This window comes from Dreissena polymorpha, chromosome 4 (genome assembly GCF_020536995.1).
Source record: "Dreissena polymorpha isolate Duluth1 chromosome 4, UMN_Dpol_1.0, whole genome shotgun sequence".
Classification (NCBI taxonomy): domain Eukaryota; kingdom Metazoa; phylum Mollusca; class Bivalvia; order Myida; family Dreissenidae; genus Dreissena; species Dreissena polymorpha.
This window is the reverse complement of record NC_068358.1, coordinates 123,790,007-123,809,810: the sequence shown is the minus strand read 5'-3', so window position 1 is coordinate 123,809,810 and position 19,804 is coordinate 123,790,007. Positions and strand designations below refer to the sequence as shown.

The 19,804-nt window shown below is 39.0% G+C and overlaps 3 protein-coding genes across 3 annotated transcripts; 1 reads left to right on the top strand and 2 right to left on the bottom strand.

Annotated features, from left to right (window-relative positions):
- Positions 1–795: 795 nt before the first annotated feature.
- On the bottom strand, positions 796–3,272 carry LOC127878015 (uncharacterized). The gene is made up of 3 exons (XM_052424387.1): positions 2,825–3,272; positions 2,054–2,506; positions 796–1,736 (listed from the first exon to the last, which is right to left on the bottom strand). Exons 1-3 carry the CDS (start codon positions 3,268–3,270, stop codon positions 884–886), a joined length of 1,752 nt encoding a protein of 583 aa, XP_052280347.1. The 5' UTR covers positions 3,271–3,272; the 3' UTR covers positions 796–883.
- Positions 3,273–6,233: 2,961 nt separating this feature from the next.
- Positions 6,234–8,686, top strand: LOC127879713 (uncharacterized). The gene is made up of 6 exons (XM_052426711.1): positions 6,234–6,331; positions 6,548–6,569; positions 6,855–6,995; positions 7,442–7,579; positions 7,801–7,920; positions 8,583–8,686. Exons 1-6 carry the CDS (start codon positions 6,329–6,331, stop codon positions 8,618–8,620), a joined length of 462 nt encoding a protein of 153 aa, XP_052282671.1. The 5' UTR covers positions 6,234–6,328; the 3' UTR covers positions 8,621–8,686.
- Positions 8,687–8,800: 114 nt separating this feature from the next.
- LOC127879712 (troponin C, skeletal muscle-like) lies at positions 8,801–14,635 on the bottom strand. Its single transcript, XM_052426710.1, has 5 exons — positions 14,540–14,635; positions 14,268–14,292; positions 13,189–13,323; positions 11,917–12,168; positions 8,801–9,336 (listed from the first exon to the last, which is right to left on the bottom strand). The coding sequence occupies exons 1-5, from the start codon at positions 14,546–14,548 to the stop codon at positions 9,311–9,313; spliced, it is 447 nt and encodes a 148-aa protein (XP_052282670.1). The 5' UTR covers positions 14,549–14,635; the 3' UTR covers positions 8,801–9,310.
- Between the last annotated feature and the right edge of the window lie 5,169 nt (positions 14,636–19,804).

Genomic DNA, 19,804 nt, shown 5'->3' with positions numbered 1-19,804 from the left:
CAGCCATAATGTTGCTTTCAGAAAATAAAAATCACTAATTTTAGGGAACTATCGGTAAACGCCTCTAATCGGCATTGCGAGAAGACACTACCGAAATGATAAGAGGGAAATCGTTTAATTATCTTATCACATATGGGTGACGTACACGGTCAGTCTGTCTTGAAATCGTTCCCGAAAGCCAAAATAGGCTACCGACAGTTTGCTTTAATAACACAGTCTGTCTTCAATTTTCTATCGAAAAGTATCGTGGCTATATGTTCTTTTCGCAAGACGCCATGAGATTATTAAAGACCGCGTCATGTGAAAATTGGTCTATGACATATGCGTCCAGCGTAGCTCTAGCCAAGACTGCGCACCCTCGTAATAGATGACAGCGATGCTCCTAAAGCTCCTTACATGGTATAGATCCAGACATGTCGCATGTAACAAACAATAAAAACGCGTGTCATAATGTGGTAAACCATTTTTTGTCCGGTACGAGATTTTTCAGGAGCCCGTCTTACTAAATATCGTCCGAAAATCAAACTTACGATATAAGTTTTGAAGAAAAGTTGCTTTAAGTAACAAAAGCAATTGCATGTATTTTATTTCGGTTATCCTTATAATGTCTATGGTATCTGTAACACTAAAATGCAGTCGTAAATTAGGTTTCTCGTCAGATATTTGATATTACAGGGCAACGTAGTCTAAGTCCGTAAGGTTTAATGCTAGTGTTACTATTTGCTCGAGACCGGTTATTCTCAATATATAATCATAAGAACTCACACAATTTCATAATAAAACAAACGAAATCGATCTTGTTCATGCAATAAATTTATTGCCATAAACAAAAATGTGAAAATATGATTTATCGAGTAAAATACCATATATTGATGCTATAATGTCAACGCTTGCTTATACAGCAGGTAAACAAGCGCAGGAACCTCTCAAGTAAACTGGGCTTCTTGCTTGGCATATCCGTCCGTCGCTCGTCGGTTAGTTGCCCGCAATTTTGCCCAATAACTGTATCGGGCGCAGTAAAGTCTACCTGTTGCATTGCCGCGTTTCGGTTGGTATCATTGATGCAGCTGTTAAATGACACGTCGACACAGTCCAAACTGTGACCTCTCTTAACATGAGGACTGCATTGACGGCACACCGCGTGCTTGGCATCGGTTGGTCCACATACCATATCGGGCAAAGAAATAGAGCTGAAACTTCTGTCTGCCTTGGAAAACTTTTGCGGAGACAGACATCTGTCATTGAGAAGGGTCAGGTCTATGAAGCCCCTCTGATATGTATACTCATGGTCTGTATCCACAGAGGCGTCTGATGATGATGATGAAGCACTTAGTGAAGAGCTGCACCAAATATCGCCGCTTAATTTAGACGCCTGGTAATCAATGGCGGTGGTGAAATCATTCCATATAGCGGCGGCCTTGCAACTGCTGCATAACTGAAAGGAATTATTGCCTTTGAGCTGAGTGGAGATTGTTACAATCATGCTGGCATATTTGTACGTGACACTGAGCATGCCTACTGGAGAGAGAGACACCGGATTGTAGTCGATATCTGGTCCGCGGATGTTGATGCCGGCGACGACTACGAACCTCTCACCAATCCCGATACTGAACAGGCCATTGACTTTCATGGTGCCGCGTTGAAGAGCCATAAATATGCCCTCGGCATGAAGCTTTTCATTGATGTTATACTTGCTGCGAAGTATGTTCTGTAATGCGTGTGCATCCATTGTGTACCTGAAATACAAACATTTTTATGAATTGACGTACATTTACATTTACTTTATATTTAACGCAAACGTTTACTTATATCGAAATGACATCTATATAAACAGAAATAAACTGCTTTTTAATAACGGATTTTAAAATCAGGGTGGTCAAATTGTTATCAATTATTGACCCATGAACTTTTATGTCCATAGCCGCGCATTTGTAAAAAGTGTGTCAGTTTTAATGTTGAAACAAATGTTCTATACATAGGTGTTCTTATTATTTTTAGCTTAAATATATTAACAAACTTTCGTATAATACAATGTACTTCAATAATTGTTTACTCGTGTTCTGCATCCACTGAGGCGTCTAATGATGATGATGAAGCACTTAGTGACGCGCTGCACCAAATATCGCCGCTTAATTTAGACGCCTGGTAATCAACGGCGGTGGTGAAATCATTCCATATAGCGGCGGCCTTGCTACTGCTGCATAACTGAAAGGAATTCTTGCCTTTGAGCGGACTGGAGATTGTTATAATCATGCTGGCATATTTGTACGTGACACCGAGCAGACCTACTGGAGAGAGAGACATCGGATTGTAGTCGATATCTGGTCCGCGGGGGTTGATTCCGGCGACGACTACGAATTTCTCTCCAATCCCGATACTGAACAGACCATTGGCTTTCATAGTGCCGCGTTGAAGAGCCATAAATATGCCCTCGGCCTGAAGCTTTTCATTGATATTATACTTGCTGCGAAGTATGTTCTGTAATGCGTGTGCATCCATTGTGTACCTGAAATACAAACATTTATTATGAATTGACGTACATTTACATTTACCTTATATTTAACGCAAACGTTTACTTATATCGAAATGACATCTATATAAACAGAAATAAACTGCTTTTTAATAACGGATTTTAAAATCAGGGTGGTCAAATTGTTATCAATTATTGACCCATGAACTTTTATGTCCATAGCCGCGCATTTGTAAAAAGTGTGTCAGTTTTAATGCTGAAACAAATGTTCTATACATAGGTGTTCTTATTATTTTTAGCTTAAATATATTTACAAACTTTCGTATAATACAATGTACTTCAATAATTATTTACTCGTGTTCTGCATCCACTGAGGCGTCTAATGATGATGATGAAGCACTTAGTGACGCGCTGCACCAAATGTCGCCGCTTAATTGAGACGCCTGGTAATCAATGGCGGTGGTGAAATCATTCCATATAGCGGCGGCCTTGCTACTGCTGCATAACTGAAAGGAATTCTTGCCTTTGAGCGGACTGGAGATTGTTATAATCATGCTGGCATATTTGTACGTGACACCGAGCAGACCTACTGGAGAGAGAGACATCGAATTGTAGTCGATATCTGGTCCGCGGGGGTTGATTCCGGCGACGACTACGAATTTCTCTCCAATCCCGATACTGAACAGGCCATTGGCTTTCATGGTGCCGCGTTGAAGAGCCATAAATATGCCCTTGGCCTGAAGGTTTTCATTGATATTATACTTGCTGCGAAGTATGTTCTGTAATGCGTGTGCATCCATTGTGTACCTGAAATACAAACATTTATTATGAATTGACGTACATTTACATTTACCTTATATTTAACGCAAACGTTTACTTATATCGAAATTGAACATCTATATAAACAGAAATAAACTGCTTTTTAATAACGGATTTCAAAATCAGGGTGGTCAATTGTTATCAATAATTGACCCATGAACTTTTATGTCAATAGCCGCGCATTTGTAAAAAGTGTGTCAGTTTTAATGCTGAAACACATGTTCTATACATAGGTGTTCTTATTATTTTTAGCTTAAATATATTAACCAACTTTCGGATAATACAATGTACTTCAATAATTGTTTACGCTTGATAATAAACAATGTATGTATATCTATAAGGACACAATATTTAAACACAGAAAATTCTTTCCAGATTTATGTAGCCTCACTATTTTTTTTCAAAACTTAAATTTATAAATGGATTTCATTTTCTTTATGGTACTAACAAAACAAGTGTATATTGACAGTAAAAAGCATATACTAACCATAATATTTACCAGTTGACTATATGGTTGTATACTGCTTTTGCTTGATTGCTACTTTGACGTTGTAACTAACGTTTACGTATCTTCATTTAACGTCGCGTCATTTGACGTGATCGGTTTAAATATAACATATTAACGTTATAACGCATGTGCGTTTAATCAATATATATGAATAGTGAAACTTCAGAATCGTTATCAAGAGCGACATTTTTATTGACGATAGCCTTTTGATATAATGGCAATATATGGCAATACATATAACAGGACAGAAACATTAACATTATTAAATCTTATATCATCGCTTTTAAACGGAAATTCGATGATACGGTATCATATCATAACGCTTTACTCATTATTTAATTATTTTTTTCATATTCATATTCGTAATATATTATTCACATGTATCAGTGTGTGTGTGTGGCGCTTTTGTATTTAATTTTAAATATTCTGTTTTGGTGACTTATAGGCCCATCGGGTCGGGTGCAAAACACATTTGTATCTATATTAATATGTTGTTTTGTTATATTGCACATGTTACTATAATAAACAGTTTTCTTACTTACTTACTTACACTATTTACTAGCTTACTGTCTGACTTACTTACTTACTAACGTACTTACTTTCTATTTTACTTACTTACTTACACGATTAAACAATTGCTTCATTTCCTCGTTGTGTTGCACTCGATTGGATGTATGCATTCCCCTTTTCTGTGAAACTTTCGACTTATCTCCAAAACAAGTTCAAATATGGACAAATATGTGAATGCCCTTGAAAAGTAAAATGAAAAACTTGTGCATGTACACATCTTCGCGACGTGGCTGGCTAGTTTGGCTTATGAGCCATCATTACTGATTAACAACTTTATTGCCGGGCGCTTTGAAAGAAGGCAGGCGGTGCGGCTTTATTTTGCTGACTGTTGGGTCGGTTGACGACCGTGTCAGCGGTTGCCTGGTGTGGCCCGTACCCTGATGTCAATTAGGTACAGATATAGAGGATATTTGTTCATGTCAGTGTAAGATCGTTTGTTATTTCACGAGTGATCATAGAACATATATTTTCACGAGTGGCGCAGTATTAAGACAATACTAATATGTTTTGAATATATACATGAATGAAAACATTTAAATAAATTTACAGAACACGAATCAAAAGAGTGAGCCAATTAAGAGATTCTTTTACACAATTTTACTGAATTCGAAAAAAAATGCCAAACTGCAAGTGCGCCTCAAGTTGATTGCATATTAACTGTCAAAGTCGCGAGTGCTTTCAAACGCAGTTAGAATTTTTGTGTACGCACACACACGCCCATGCCCCCGCCCCGCTCCGCCTGCACGCCTTGCCTGCGCACGTGCGTTCGCGTGCGAGCAAACAGTTTTAAAATTAAGTTTCTTTTATACCTTATGATAAAATATGACATTTCTGCAGTGAAATAACAGCAGTAAAAATAGACAAATTGTAATTTTCTACGTTGAAAATAACAGATTTTCGGAACTCCTTTTTCTATTTTTTAGGTTATCATAAATATTTTTTTATGATCACGAGTGAATTAAAATCGGCATTCCACCGAATCCAACAATTTTTATTTGTATTTAATGCTTTTTCACCTTTTATTTACATTGTAAAATAGTTTTACTGGAGAATTTCGCTGGTATAATGACGTCATTTCGTCACACTATTTCAAGTATGTTGAATACATTATTTACTTGTATCATCGTCAGAACTGTTGAACTCTTGATATTTGATTGTCCGTCTTTCACCAAAACGTTTTAAATCTCAAACTCAGATCAATTTTGTGTTTACTTTCTAATAGCATTCCGTGTGAACGTGACTAGAATCAGTTAACATTATATGATAATCTCAAGTGTGAACGGGGTTAAAACAGTGGCATATTAACCCATTTATGCCTAGCGTCTAGAAGAAAGGCGTTGGCAAACAGCGTTGACCCAGATGAGACGCCGCATGATGCGGAGTCTCATCTGGGTCTGCGCTGTTTGCATAAAGGAATTTCTGTAGGAAATATTCTAAATATAGAAATAAATATACTAGACATCCCTAATCGCAAATTATCAGACTGGTGTTATCGGGACGTTCTTTATGACAAAATAAATAAATAAATAAATTATAATATTGGCCCGACAAGAACAAACAACGACCCGCTCGGGACAAATCTCCAATTTCCCAAACAAAAAGTCGTTCAGAAATGAATCGTCATATAAGATAATGACTCGGGACGTCAATTTGTTACTATTAATCGTAATTTTGTTATTTCATAATAACGTACGGGCCCGTATCTTGTAAGAAACGTGACTATGATTATGCTTCCCCTTTCGAGATGCATAAAAACCAAATACCGCGTAAAATGTCGTCGCGATCATTTACGTAATTAATAAGATACGATGAATTCGATTGTTCTTCTGGATCGGTAACTCTCTATAGGTGTGGAAGCCAGAAAGAGTGCCCAACCGAATAATTTTAATGAAAGACGTGATATCTGATAGTGGTGTATAGTAATGTGCTGTTTATAAACAGAATACTCGAAGTTGGCGATTATGGTATGTTTACGTTATATGTTTTATTATAATATAAATATACTTATTTGCTGAAGTTATGGACAGCAATGAAACCAATAATGAATATGTATGCTATATTTACCCGCAGTAGTAGTAATTATGTAAACAAAACATGACATATGAAATACACATTTTTATTTCTGTATTTGAATGTACTCCAGGCTAAATGTAAACCTGCAGTGATCACATGTATTTCAGCTGACGGACGAACAAAAGAAATGTAAGTAAAATAATTATTTTGTATCGTGAATAGTCTTTAAAGTATCATTCACACAGGCCCGAATAATTGCTGGCGAAATGGCCCGGACTAGACAAAATACAAGCAACATTTTGTTGGATCATCTTTAAAGAGCTTTCTGAAGAATAGGCAATGGTGATGTGGAATTTTTTTTAAATTTCTTTTGAAAACAAATTGAATCGCGAACACCGATTCTCCGAAAACTGTCTCGTTTTTTACATTTGTATGTCTAGTTTCTCGAGGTCCCTTAGCATGCATGTCTTGCAGACGCTACCAGCGCCTTCGAAAGCCTTGTTAAGAAGCGCACTGGTTCTCTTCCTAGCAACAAGGAGACGCTGACCTCCGCGGTGCGCCTCGCTGGACTAAACCCGACTGACCACGAGATCGATCAGCTCATGACTGTATCAGGTATAACTGATATATGTTAATACATGTTATATAACAGTTTATCGTGAAAACGTCAACTTCCGTGAAAATGTTTTGAATACCTGTCGTACCAGCTTTGACTTTGAGATTCGGAATTCTTTGCTAATAAAAAAAATATCGTCATAATTTGTGCGACAATTGGTCATGGAACCCTTTCTACAGCCATTCTCCCCGTACCATTGTTTCAAAAGAATCTGTCAATTACTAGAATACGTAAATGCTAAATAATTTATAGAATGATAGGTGTTATTTTGTTGATTGACCGCGTAATATACCTTAAGTAATGGAAAAAAACGGCGAAAAGCCCAACATAGCTAACAAACAACTTAAAGTGCTCGTCTTCATAATAACAAAAAATAAACATCACAATACTATGCCTATTCCTTATATATAATTCATTATACCGCTGCTGTTTCCCCACCCCTCAGACCTTAGCGACGCCGGGCTGACCAAGGAGGAGTTTCTGTCTCTGTTGGCGCGCCTGGAGTGGCGCAGTCCGGAGGAGGCGCGGCGCACACTGCACCAAGACTTTACCATGTTTATAGACAACAACGCCCAGACCATAGGTTCGTGGGAGCCGCCCGTCGATCTTTCGTACACACGTTTAATCCATTATAATTGTGGTTTATGCGCTTGAAATTAGTACTTAAATTTGGTAACGCGTATTTTAATTGTCCATTGTCAAATCATATTCAACCCCGACCAAAGTTTAAATCAATTTTAACGAAACTTCAAGTGCAATCTTCTATTTAACGAGCAAAAGCGAAAATTGTGTATTAATTTGCAGCGGACGAAGAGTTCGTAGCGATTCTGACCCGCGAGGGCGGCGAAAAACTGACCGTGGACGAGGCCAATCGGATCGTCAGCAGGTTCGAGCGGGACGCACAGGGCGACCTTGACCTTAAAGGTAAACGAACTTTTACCCTATTTAAGCCTCTCGTCAAATTTCTGGACGTTGACTGGTTAGTGGCCTATATTGACCTATGCGTTATGCGACCTCGACCGTATTGGTGAATTACATGGAACATCGCGGCGAATGGCATCGAGCATGAATGATATGGACATTCTCCCTTCACGTTAAGATGCATTTGCATTGGCTAATGGTGAAAAATCTAAACCTTGATGTCGAGTGGCATTGGCCTCCGCGTTTAGGGCGTTGTACCTTACTGGCGAATGGCATTGACCTCCTCGGTGAATGACCTAAATCTTGTGTAGTTCATTGAATTTAATGATGATATACATTCAACTTAATGTTGAGTTAAATTTATTTTATGTTCATTGTCATTCAATTTCATGATGGGTTATATTGAACGTTATGACAGCTTAATGTTCTTAATGAATTGGTGAGTGGCGTAGATCGCCGTGGTCACTGAATTTAATCGTTTGGAAGATGGCATTAAGAAGAATACTGGCGATAACGGCTAGAAGAGTCGCGTTTGACACGCATTTATAAATGTAAAAATACTCCAGTATAATTTCGATTTCGAGTTCTATTTTATTTCAAATTGTAATAATGTAGAATTTAATTGCGCTTTCTGACCTTAATATGAGTTTTTCTCTGCATTTCAGATTTGATCGAGCAGCTGCTCGCGGTCACACCGCGTTGAATCGTGGATATGAAGGACACAAACACTTCCGTTACTATACTTTAAGTTGTTAAAGACATGCGAAATTAAATAAAACAAGAACAGAATTATGGTACGTTTTTTAATTCTATAATTATATACAAAGCATTAAGTCTTAATTGTTAACATCAGTGTACACAATTTACAGACCATTACAAATATAACTTTATTACATTAATGAGTTGAATACCATAAGGGAGTACGAAATTGAACATTGGAGCGTTTTCTCTATAAAGACATGTGTATTATATCGAGACGTGAATTGCCGCCCACTGATTTTGGTGTTGATACACGAACTACAAACGTTCTGCTAAATTGAGCTCGATGTTAACAATTGCTTTTCTTGAAACAATTAACACATATTACATATTGTTCATTTAAAATTTAAGTTAGATTCTTCGTTCTGAATTTCATTTGTTTTCACACCGTAACACACACTTATAATGACGGGTTTGTAATATTCTAGGCAACAAAACAAGCGGAAATAAAGAAAGTGTAATTCTAAAATTAGATCGCGCAACAACCACTACGCGGTGCCAGAAAACTCGCGACTCCAAAGGCACGCACAATTTCGACACATGTAGTGGTACTATTGATGTTCTAAAGACCCGTGTATCATGTGCCCATCCAGGAACACAAGGCGACAGGAAATCCGATTGCATTTTACTCATGTTATGCGCTCAACAGTTTGGAGAGATCTGCAAACACAAAAAAACACTGTAGGAGTTACCATGCGAATGCACGTACATTAAAATATCGAAACATATTCCACACATTCCATAAAAGAAATTCATTCACTATTCGTGTTTTTGGGAAACCGGACTAAACAATGTTTTGAGAGTTATACCGGATCAGCCCGAAAAGGTAAATCCAGGAGAAACTTTCCGCATTTATTTTATTGTTTCCGGACAATATCTATACAAAAGAAATCCACCCAAGGCCATAATACACCAAATAGTTTCCCTATATAATTCAATGTAAAAGCGACAACTTTGAGCGAAAATAAATGCAACATTTTGCACATAGCGACCCCCATAACCATACCTTTTCTTAAAGGCCATTCTAAGCGGAATCGATTTATGCAATAAAAAAGATATGTCATGTACAATGCAAGAAAGAACTTGACACAAATCAAAATCGACTGTTTTTGCAACTGTTTTTTTCGGCCGTTTCTTAGTGGAATGTAACCTTTTCTAGTGCAATGGTTTACTATAGTCTTCAAGTGTATCATATTTCAGGGATTCAGTAGTGAACACCTATTCATGCCCTACCATTATCTCCGCAAGATAACACCTGAATAATGGTAAAAAGTGTAAAACATGCCTTCCTGTCAACTATGATATTTTTTTAGAGAGTACAGCCCTACATGAAGCGATCATTTAGTGTATTGTAACCCCAAGGCTGTAGTGCCGCTAACGGAAATCCACCCTAGGCTGTAGTGCCGGTAACGGATATCCACCCTAGGCTGTAGTGCCGCTAACGGAAATCCACCCTAGGCTGTAGTGCCGCTAACAGAAATCCACCCTAGGTTGTAGTGCCGCTAACGGAAAACCACCCTAGGCTGGATAGCCACTAACGGAAATCCACCCTAGGCTGGAGTGCCGCTAACGGAAATCCACCCTAAGCTGGAGTGCCACTAACGGCAATCCACCCTAGGCTTGAGTGCCGCTAACGGAAATCCACCCTAGGCTGAAGTGCCGCTAACGGAATTCCACCCTAGGCTGTAGTGCCGCTAACGGAAAACCACCCAAGGCTGGAGTGCCGCTTACGGAAATCCGCCCTAGGCTGTAGTGCCGCTAACGTAAATCCACCCTAGGCTGTAGTGCCGCTAACGGAATCCACCCAAGGCTGGAGAGCCGCTTACGGAAATCCGCCCTAGGCTGTAGTGCCGCTAACGGAAATCCACCCTAGGTTGTAGTGCCGCTAACGGAAATCCACCCTAGGCTGGAGTGCCGCTAACGCAAATCCACCCTAAGCTGGAGTGCCACTAACGGCAATCCACCCTAGGCTTGAGTGTCGCTAACGAAAATCCACCATAGGCTGGAGTGCCACTAACGGAAAACCACCCTAGGCTTGAGTGCCGCTAACGGAAATCCATCATAAGCTGGAGTGCCACTAACGGCAATCCACCATAGGCTTGAGTGCCGCTAACGGAAATCCACCCTAGGCTGGAGTGTCGCTAACGGAAATCCACCCAAGGCTGGAGTGCCGTTTACGGAAATCCGCCCTAGGGTGTAGTGCCGCTAACGGAAATCCGCCCTAGGCTGTAGTGCCGCTAACGGAAATCCACCCAAGACTTGAGTGCCGCTTACGGAAATCCGCCTTAGGCTGTAGTGCCGCTTACAGAAATCCACCCTAGGTTGTAGTGCCGCTAACGGAAAACCACCCTAGGCTGGATAGCCACTAAAGGAAATCCACCCTAGGCTGGAGTGCCGCTAACGGAAATCCACCCTAAGCTGGAGTGCCACTAACGGCAATCCACCCTAGGCTTGAGTGCCGCTAACTAAAATCCACCCTAGGCTGGAGTGCCGCTAACGGAAAACCACCCTAGGCTTGAGTGCCGCTAACGAAAATCCACCCTAAGCTGGAGTGCCACTAACGGCAATCCATCCTAGGTTTGAGTGCCGCTAACGGATATCCACCCTAGGCTGGAGTTCCGCTTACGGAAAACCACCCAAGGCTGGAGTGCCACTAACGGAAATACATCCTAGGTTGGAGTGCCGCTGTGTGTGTGGCTACATAGGGACTGTTTCACAAAGCTCTTGTTCGTGAGTTACGGATTGTAAACAAGTCGCGATATTTCGATACAGTTGTCTTGCGTTTAAAACCAAAACATCAACAATGACGTACCTGATTTACAAATCATAATCATCTTAGTTTTTTTGTAATAAAAAGTGTTACCTGATTCGTGACTGCAAATGCATTTACATGAATGTATATGTATGTAAAAAGCCCGATTTTCTCACGACATACCTGTCTTAGTTCTAATGTACTTAGTAATTAACCCACAGGTACAGTCCTAACATACATTTTACTCACTAAAATACATATAAAACGCATTGAAATCGGTACACTGCATTCGTTCGTACGACAGTAACGTATAATGCAGTATAAGCATCGTCGAGCATAAACATTCTGAAATGTATTTTCTTACAAAGCAATAGCTTTGAGTGAAAAAAGCAGTTGTATCATTTTAACCGATGCAAATGTATCATTCTTTTTTTAAGTTGACAATATTTTGGGATCTATTGCTTTAACATCACACAAGCGCAACCTACCGGATACTTTCACTTTATCCGACGACTTGTCCAAACACTCGATAATGGACGCCGCCTCGGCCTCGGTAAGCGGCTCATCGCCCAGCTTCGTGAGTATCTCCCGGAAGTCGACCTTGCTGATAACGAACTGGTCATTCGTGTCGAACTTGGCGAAAGCTTCCGCTATGTCCTCGTTTATCGCCATCTGCGACTTGAGCGAGACGCGCTGCTCGATGAAGTCAGCGATGGCGTCCCGGTCCAGCACGTCGGAGACTGAAGAATATGAGCGCGCCGTCACATGAGCACGAAAAACAGTCATACACCTGACGCCTTTTCTCAATTAAAACTTGCTCAAATTACTGTCGTCATTTGTTTTTCGTTAAAATAATTGAATGTGTTGTAAAAATAGTATGTTTGTTTTTTTATTTAACGTACTGAGTTAATTTCAAGCTATCAATATGTTTCCATTGAAAGTTTGCACACTTTATTGGAATGTGCAAAAATGTACTACAGTACATGTACTTAAGCTTATCCTGTTAAACAGTCATGAAAATGTTCGAGTAATTGTGGCAAAAAGTACGTTCAAATGAGCATTGGACGAAATGTTATTGACAATCGGTTTGGCCAATAGTAAGCTAGGCATTTACTCGTTTGGCGGACAAACAAGCCGCAATTCTTGTAAGGCTATTCGTTTGCAAGACCGTTCCATCAAAAATTAGGTCCTAACATGCTGGATAGCCGAACGCTTTGACAATCAAATACTATAATATGCCTAGCGACAGACAGGTAGGAAGACAGGCAGAGAGTCAGACACATAGACAGTAGGACAGACGAAATGACAAACAGAGATACTCTGAGGTGATGCAGACAGACAGACAGACAGACAGACAGACAGACAGACAGACAGACAGACAGACAGACAGACAGACAGACAGACAGACAGAACAGACACAGACAGACAGACACACAGACACACAGACAGACAGACAGACAGACAGACAGACAGACAGACAGACAGACACACAGACAGACAGACAGACAGACAGACAGACAGACAGACAGACAGACAGACAGACAGACAGACAGACAGACAGACACACACACACACACACACACACACACACAGACACAGACACACGATAGACACACAGACAGACACACAGACAGACAGACGTACAGACAGATTATTAAGATAACACCTACACATATAAAAGTTTCACTATTACGTATTTTTGTCATTGTGTATGTGGACTTATCATTAATTACATAACTCTGTGACACAACTCTACAGACCGGCCTCCTTAAAGTACGCGCCCATCTCCTCCCGCGTGGGGTTCTGCCCTATCAGCTGCAGTACCTCCCTCGCCCCGCCCCTGTCCACGTGACCCCTGCGGTCAACGTCCACCTTGTCGAACGCGTCTCGGATTGCTTGAAGTTATTTAAAGTCACATTTCAGCGGCGCTCTGGGAAAAAGTGGCTTTATGCATTTGCGTAAAGCGTCGTCCCATATTAGCGTGTGCAATCCAGGAACGACACTATCCGCTTTCATTGTGGTTTTGGTTTAATGGCAAAAGATCGGTTTTGGCGGAATGCGTCGTTCAGGATAAGCCTGTGTGAACAGCGCAGGCTAATATGGGACGAAACATTACGCACATGCATAAACCTGATTTTTTCCAGAGCGAGGCTTAAATATAAATTAAGTACATGTAAGTAAACTACGTTCGTACCATTTGTATATTTAAAAATACCGGTAAATAACATTCGCGCCATGCGCTTTCGAATATACACATAGATATACAGATGTCGTAGAAAAAAAACAGTTTCGAGTGCAATAAACGTAATTTTCAATGATTGCAACTGATGTCTCCTTTTAACTGATAAATTATATTTAATTATTTTCGGTTGACAGAGGCTTTCATCTGCAACAATGGACCAGTCATCACGCCATATCTATTAAAAGTTGTTTTCGCTACATAGCGATGAAAAACTGCACGCACAACCATAACGGGGCAAAGTGCATGAAATGATTATGTGGAAGTGAATCAGTACCCGAAATCCTATTCGAACAATAAAAAGTGTCTTGTTCTGTGAAAAGTGGGCAAAATAAAAGTGCATAAAGTGTCGTCCCAGATTAGCCTGTGCAGTCCGCACAGGCTAATCAGGGACGACACTTTCCGCTTTAATGGTATTTTTCGTTTAAAGGAAGTCCCTTTTTACCGAAAATCTAGTTTAAGCGGAAAGTGTCGTCCCTGATTAGCCTGTGCGGACTGCACAGGCTAATCTGGGACGATACTTTACGCACATGCATTATGCCCAGTTTTCTCAGAACGCGACTCAAAGAACGTCCTCGTGTATAGTTATAAACGTCAAACCTGCTTTTAGCGACTCCGATAACTTCTGAAATGGAAAACAAGTCCAAGGTACCGATTCATATTTGAGAAATCAAGCAACAATAAATCAAATAAAGGCTTTCCGTTTGTTTAAATATGTATGTATTTCATAGTATATTGTGTATGATATTCTTTATAATTATCATATTAACACTTTATTTCTCATGAATAAATAAGTAACAACTAATTTCAAAAACAAAAACAAACTCAAAACAAATCATAATAATATAAAAAAAAGTTGACTGTGTACGAACCTGCGCCATTCTATACCTTGCGGGTGTTCAACGCACCATTGAAAGCGCCCAGTCAATCATAATGAGTTCTGTCACGGGCTATTGTCTCCCGATATGTACGATATTTCTACAATAATTAAACACGCGTATCGCTTTGTGTTCACTCACAATGTACTTTACAAATAATTTTTATTGTGAATGTTGTTAAATTAAAGTAGATATTTCCCTCACACTGAATATATCATTGCTTAAAGTTTCTAGATGCACGGTACCAAAGTACTGGATTTAAACTCACTCCCAAGAAATCTCACACTTCATAGAAAAATGTCTAGGAGTGCTTTATTTGTATCTTCTGTATCGATTGTACTGTTGTATACGTGTTTCAAGAAAAACCTACTATAATTGCCAGAAAAACCTACTATAATTGCCAAATGTTTTATGATGGTATTCGTCGTTTTTAATTTGACAGGGAAATTCAAAATAATTCAGACTTAGTCAGACACTTTGATGCTTTAATATAATTATGACGGGTACACTATTTTTCATTAGAGATGACGTGTATTTGCTTTTTGTGAAAATGCTACACATGTAAATTTATCTTCCAGTAAAGATACCAAATCAATGTGCAACCATTTGAATTAACTGACGGTCGGCCTTTTTAATACGCAGCGGATATAGCCGAGTCTCGTTCTTGGAAAACTGGGCTTAATGCATGTGGTAAAGTGTCGTGCCATTTTAGCAATGCGCACTGTACATAAATAATATGGTGGGACACTTTCCGTCTAAACTGGATTTTTGTTCAGAATGGACTTTCTTTAAAAGGAAAATTCCGTGAAATCGTAAAATGTCGTCGTTGATTAGCGACAGGCTCATCTAGAACAGCACATGCAATACCGGTAAGCACAGTTTTCGCAGATCGCGACTCAAGTAGTGGGTTTCCGTTCAAGATTCATAGGGCATTTAACAGTATTAGCTCTCCGAAACATTAGCCGCGGAGACAAATTTAACATATTTTTTGCAAATGAAACTAATAAATATTTGAAGTGTAAAAGTTGATTGTCTGTGAATTCACGATCCATGCTATTTGATTTTTGATTCGGGAAGTGCAATTGAGAAGAAGCGCTGAATGTTGATTGAATACGTGATGGGCATTGGTGTAATGGTGGAAGAATATGTAAATATCTGGAATTGGTCTTTGTGACGGACGTGTTTTTAATTTCCGGTTTCCACGTGAATTATATTCGATATCAGATAGTTGTATGCGAGGTGGCATCGGCAGCGGATCAACTCTTTTAATATTTCATGAAACTCGTCAAAAACCACGTTTAAACCGGAAAAAGTATTGAAGAACCATCTTGTGACACATAGTAATCATGTGCGTTCGCATTACACTTTGATTGCTGCACGATAAAATACAGACATTACAAATTTTTTTTTGGTCCCACTCACCGGACTGACCTTTTTTCGTGAAGAACCTGAGTCATGGTTCGGTATTCAACGCTGATTTTTCACCATTTTGTCTCTATGTTTTGTTACACATAATCAATTTTCGAATGTGTTTTCACACTCCACATACACTTACAGTTATATATAAGACAGAATGCAGATTTGATATACAATTCTTACAATATAAAATAGTCAGAAATAAATTACTTTCAGTGTTCAATAAAAAATAATCGGAATTGAGTTTATGGCATGTTATGTAATATACTGTTATCAAGAGATTGTTTTTATGGCATTGACTTTGGGACGCTGTGTTTAGAAATCTTGTATCTTGTTTGATACCCTTGCATGTGCGATGCTGCTATAATACATACCTTGTGATTGCTTAGTTACATATTTTAATTTAAGTGAAAACGTGTTTCAGAGCTGGGCCATTGGTTCGGCGCACGTTCTTTTTAGAAGATTATAAAAACACAGAGGCGTTGCCACACAGAAAAGACAACGCTGGAGGAGTGGTTGACTGAGGGAATACGTTGAGCAATTCAAGTCATGGGTGAAATATATTTGTTAATCATGTTTAAAAAATTGGATCATTAGTTCGATGTGATCCTGCTTCAATGAAATAGTACGTATGCAATACTCTCTCATTACGACGCTCAAAAACTCAATGTGGTGAAAAAGTATTTTCGCGTATAGCACTGTTGAAATACAGTTGTACGTTAAGAAAATAAATGTTCAGACGTTTACACTTTGATTTGCTGTCGCCGCTCAATAGCGCTAGCAAATTAATTCTATGCCACCAACATTGACCGTTTACGTGATGAAATGCTTCTTTAATCGCTCCGTTTCAAACTCACGGCCAAATGTTATAGCCTCCGCGAAAGAGATATTGGACCATAGGAAATATCTCTTGGAGAAATAAGCGCTCGTTGGATTCGCTGTCACGACAGCTAGCGCTTAGTGGATAAATCGTCTTGCATGACAGATCGTTACAAGAAAACAAATCGTAAATGGTCGCCTAAGTGGCTGCGTCTTGTAGATAAAGAACATTGGAGTAGTTTTGCATATGGAATACTGGGTTTTGATGCTGATTCCTATTGGGGGTAAGTATAAATCAAATCGTTCACGGTGCAAATGCAAATATTTAGTTCAAGATTTTAGACTGTTTCTACAATGGGATCTCAATATTTATGCCGTTTGAATATATATTTCAGAAACGCTCTGCAAACTTTAAAGTTAAAAAGAGCATTTGTTATATTATTTGTGTTCTGATTTTATACTTCATTCCAATTGCATGTTATTTTCTGTAGGTAACCTGGGCTCGTTCTTTCCCGGCTACAACGCCGGCCCGAACTGCTCGGACGGTATGATCAATACCCGTCAACAGCTGTGCATGGAACAGTTCGAACTTGGTTCGGATGTTTTCATCGGTGGCATTCCCGTTGAAATAAACGCTTTCAAGATAGATTGGCTATGCACGTACGTTCAGTAGATATGATATGTAGGTGTTTTAATATGTGGTGCCATGAAAATGATGTTGATATCTGTAGTTGTAGGTTATTGTGTCCCTTAGTTTGTTCTACTCCTCAAGTTAATGAAGTACTTTGTACCTTTTAACAAAATTACACAAAGTTGTTTCAGATTTGCAAATTTTCGTTTTTGTTATGATATTTTTTGAGGAAATAGTAATACTGACCATTTACCATGCTCTTAAATATCCATTATATGCATCTTTTGACGATTTGAAAACCTGAAAATTATAAAGCGTCGTGCGACGAGAAACGATTGAATAATTTGGAAAGTTCTGTTGTTGTTGTTATACTTTGGGAAACTACGAGGATTGCTTATATAGGTAAAAAATACATCCGCTCTAAGCATGAGCATGGATGGTCGAGTGGTCTAGGCTGCGAAGTTTTACTCCAGGACTCCAGGGGTCAGTGGTTCGAGTCCTGTTGAGGGTTACTTTTTTCCATTTCTATATTTTATTCTTGTTTTTACTGTACTGATGTTTATGTCAAATGATTAAATGTATCAATATAAAGCATTTAATGACATGCTTCAATACATGCCAAAATCTGTTGGACGGCCCCTTTAATATAAATTTGATAACAGTAGGTTTACAATGTTATCACACAAGAAGAAGGTAATGGCCTCGTGTTGTCTTGTAATACGATTATTATATTGGTGTTAATTTTTCAAATACACGGCATATGCAGTCGATCTTCGATGGCTTGAATTTGCGGGGATTGCAAATAAAAGTTCGAGCCATCCGAATTTCGAGCCAAACAATATCTGATAAAATGCGGCTACTTTTATTTGTTTGAACAGATTCGAATCTTCAGTGGGAGAGCATTCATTCATACTGATTTAACTCCGTACCACTTACTGACTATAAATTAACAAGAACCAACTTTTTGTAATAATATTTTCATAATTTTCAGTTACATTTGACATTTTATTTCTCTTACTGATCGAGATATCCTCCCTGATTGGAATGTGAGACTTCGAGTCAACCGGATGTTCGAACCAAGCGAGTTCGAGCCAACGAATGTCGACTATTTCTGCTGTCTCTAAACATAATACATGTGCATTAGACATTCGATCAAGAATAATAGCGTATTAGACCGCAAAATACATTAAACGGTGTTTGAAATAGTTATTGGCACTATAAGTGATGGGCACTTCTGTGTTGTAATCATGTATGCATAGCTGCGTATTCGGTTTGCAGGAACATAAACAATCTGACGACATGCCTCGAAACAGCCATGGGCACGTGTCGGTCGCGGTCCCATTATTACGACGTCGACATCTACGTTAACGTCTTCCAGCGGGTCTGTGACGTCAACAAAACAGGTACTTACCGGTATACGTATAGTGACCGCACCACACTAGTTCATTAAAACTAACGACCTCTTCTTTCAATTAACATACAATGTATTATAAAGAATTCTCTTTAGATTGATTTTCGAAAAAGCGTACATCGTCAGTTATTGACCCATTATTAAAATGTTATTTCAACATGAAAAACTAGAGTACTTTAGATTACCTTCTTTTACAACCACGATTTAACTAACATGATCGATGGAGGCAACTTGAATTTTGAACTGTCGAGCGCGTTGGCGGCCCTAGTGTCCCACATGAGAAAAAAGTTAAATGTTAGTAGATGTTAAAATATCGTCAATATCGAGTCTCGGTGGTGTAATGCATGTTTCAATTTTTCTCGTTTTATATTGCTTATTGAACATGTAATGAAGCATCTCTGTAAAATGATTCATCTTGTATATGTGAACAAATACTGCGTAATTCTAAATGTCATTTATAATACTAGACGTCTACTTAATTCTACCTCGGGTTAAAAAACAATAAAACTTTTTGTTGCGACAGAAAAGTAAACAGATTTTCCCCAAATGTCTACTTGCTAATTTTGTGTCGTTTATTTGTACCAGTATTGCTCGAATCCCAGAAGTTTTGCGAATATTGGGAGGTATTCACCTTCTGTTTGAACGATTATCAGAAGAACCTAAAGTTCAAAGACACGGTTCTCTCGGAAGAAAAGTTGTGCCAGTAAGTTTTAATAAACACTGAATCTAGGTGTGTTGCCTCAGCTTGTACTTTTGATTATACATATGGGCCGTGCTCCGTGAGAAAAGGGTTGAATGCACGTTTGTAAAGTGTCGTCCCATATTAGCCTGTGCAGTACGTGCAGGCCAATTAGGGTCGACACATTCCGCTTTACTTATATTTTTCGTTTCAAGAAAGTCTCTTCCTAGCAAAAATCCAGTTTATGTGGAAAGTGTCGTCCCAAATTAGCCTGTGCGAACTGCACAGGCTAATCTGGGACAA

Coding starts and splice junctions, on each gene's coding strand:
- LOC127879712 (XM_052426710.1), bottom strand. Junction 12,169..13,188: donor CGCGTACTTTAAGGAGGCCG/GTCTGTAGAGTT, acceptor CATATTCTTCAG/TCTCCGACGTGCTGGACCGG. Junction 9,337..11,916: donor GGATAAAGTGAAAGTATCCG/GTAGGTTGCGCT, acceptor TTGTGTTTGCAG/ATCTCTCCAAACTGTTGAGC.
- LOC127879713 (XM_052426711.1), top strand. Junction 6,996..7,441: donor TCAGCTCATGACTGTATCAG/GTATAACTGATA, acceptor CCCACCCCTCAG/ACCTTAGCGACGCCGGGCTG. Junction 7,580..7,800: donor CAACAACGCCCAGACCATAG/GTTCGTGGGAGC, acceptor ATTAATTTGCAG/CGGACGAAGAGTTCGTAGCG.
- LOC127878015 (XM_052424387.1), bottom strand. CDS start 3,270: ATGGATGCACACGCATTACAGAACATACTTCGCAGCAAGTATAATATC. Junction 2,507..2,824: donor TCAGTGGATGCAGAACACGA/GTAAATAATTAT, acceptor TTTGTATTTCAG/GTACACAATGGATGCACACG. Junction 1,737..2,053: donor TCAGTGGATGCAGAACACGA/GTAAACAATTAT, acceptor TTTGTATTTCAG/GTACACAATGGATGCACACG.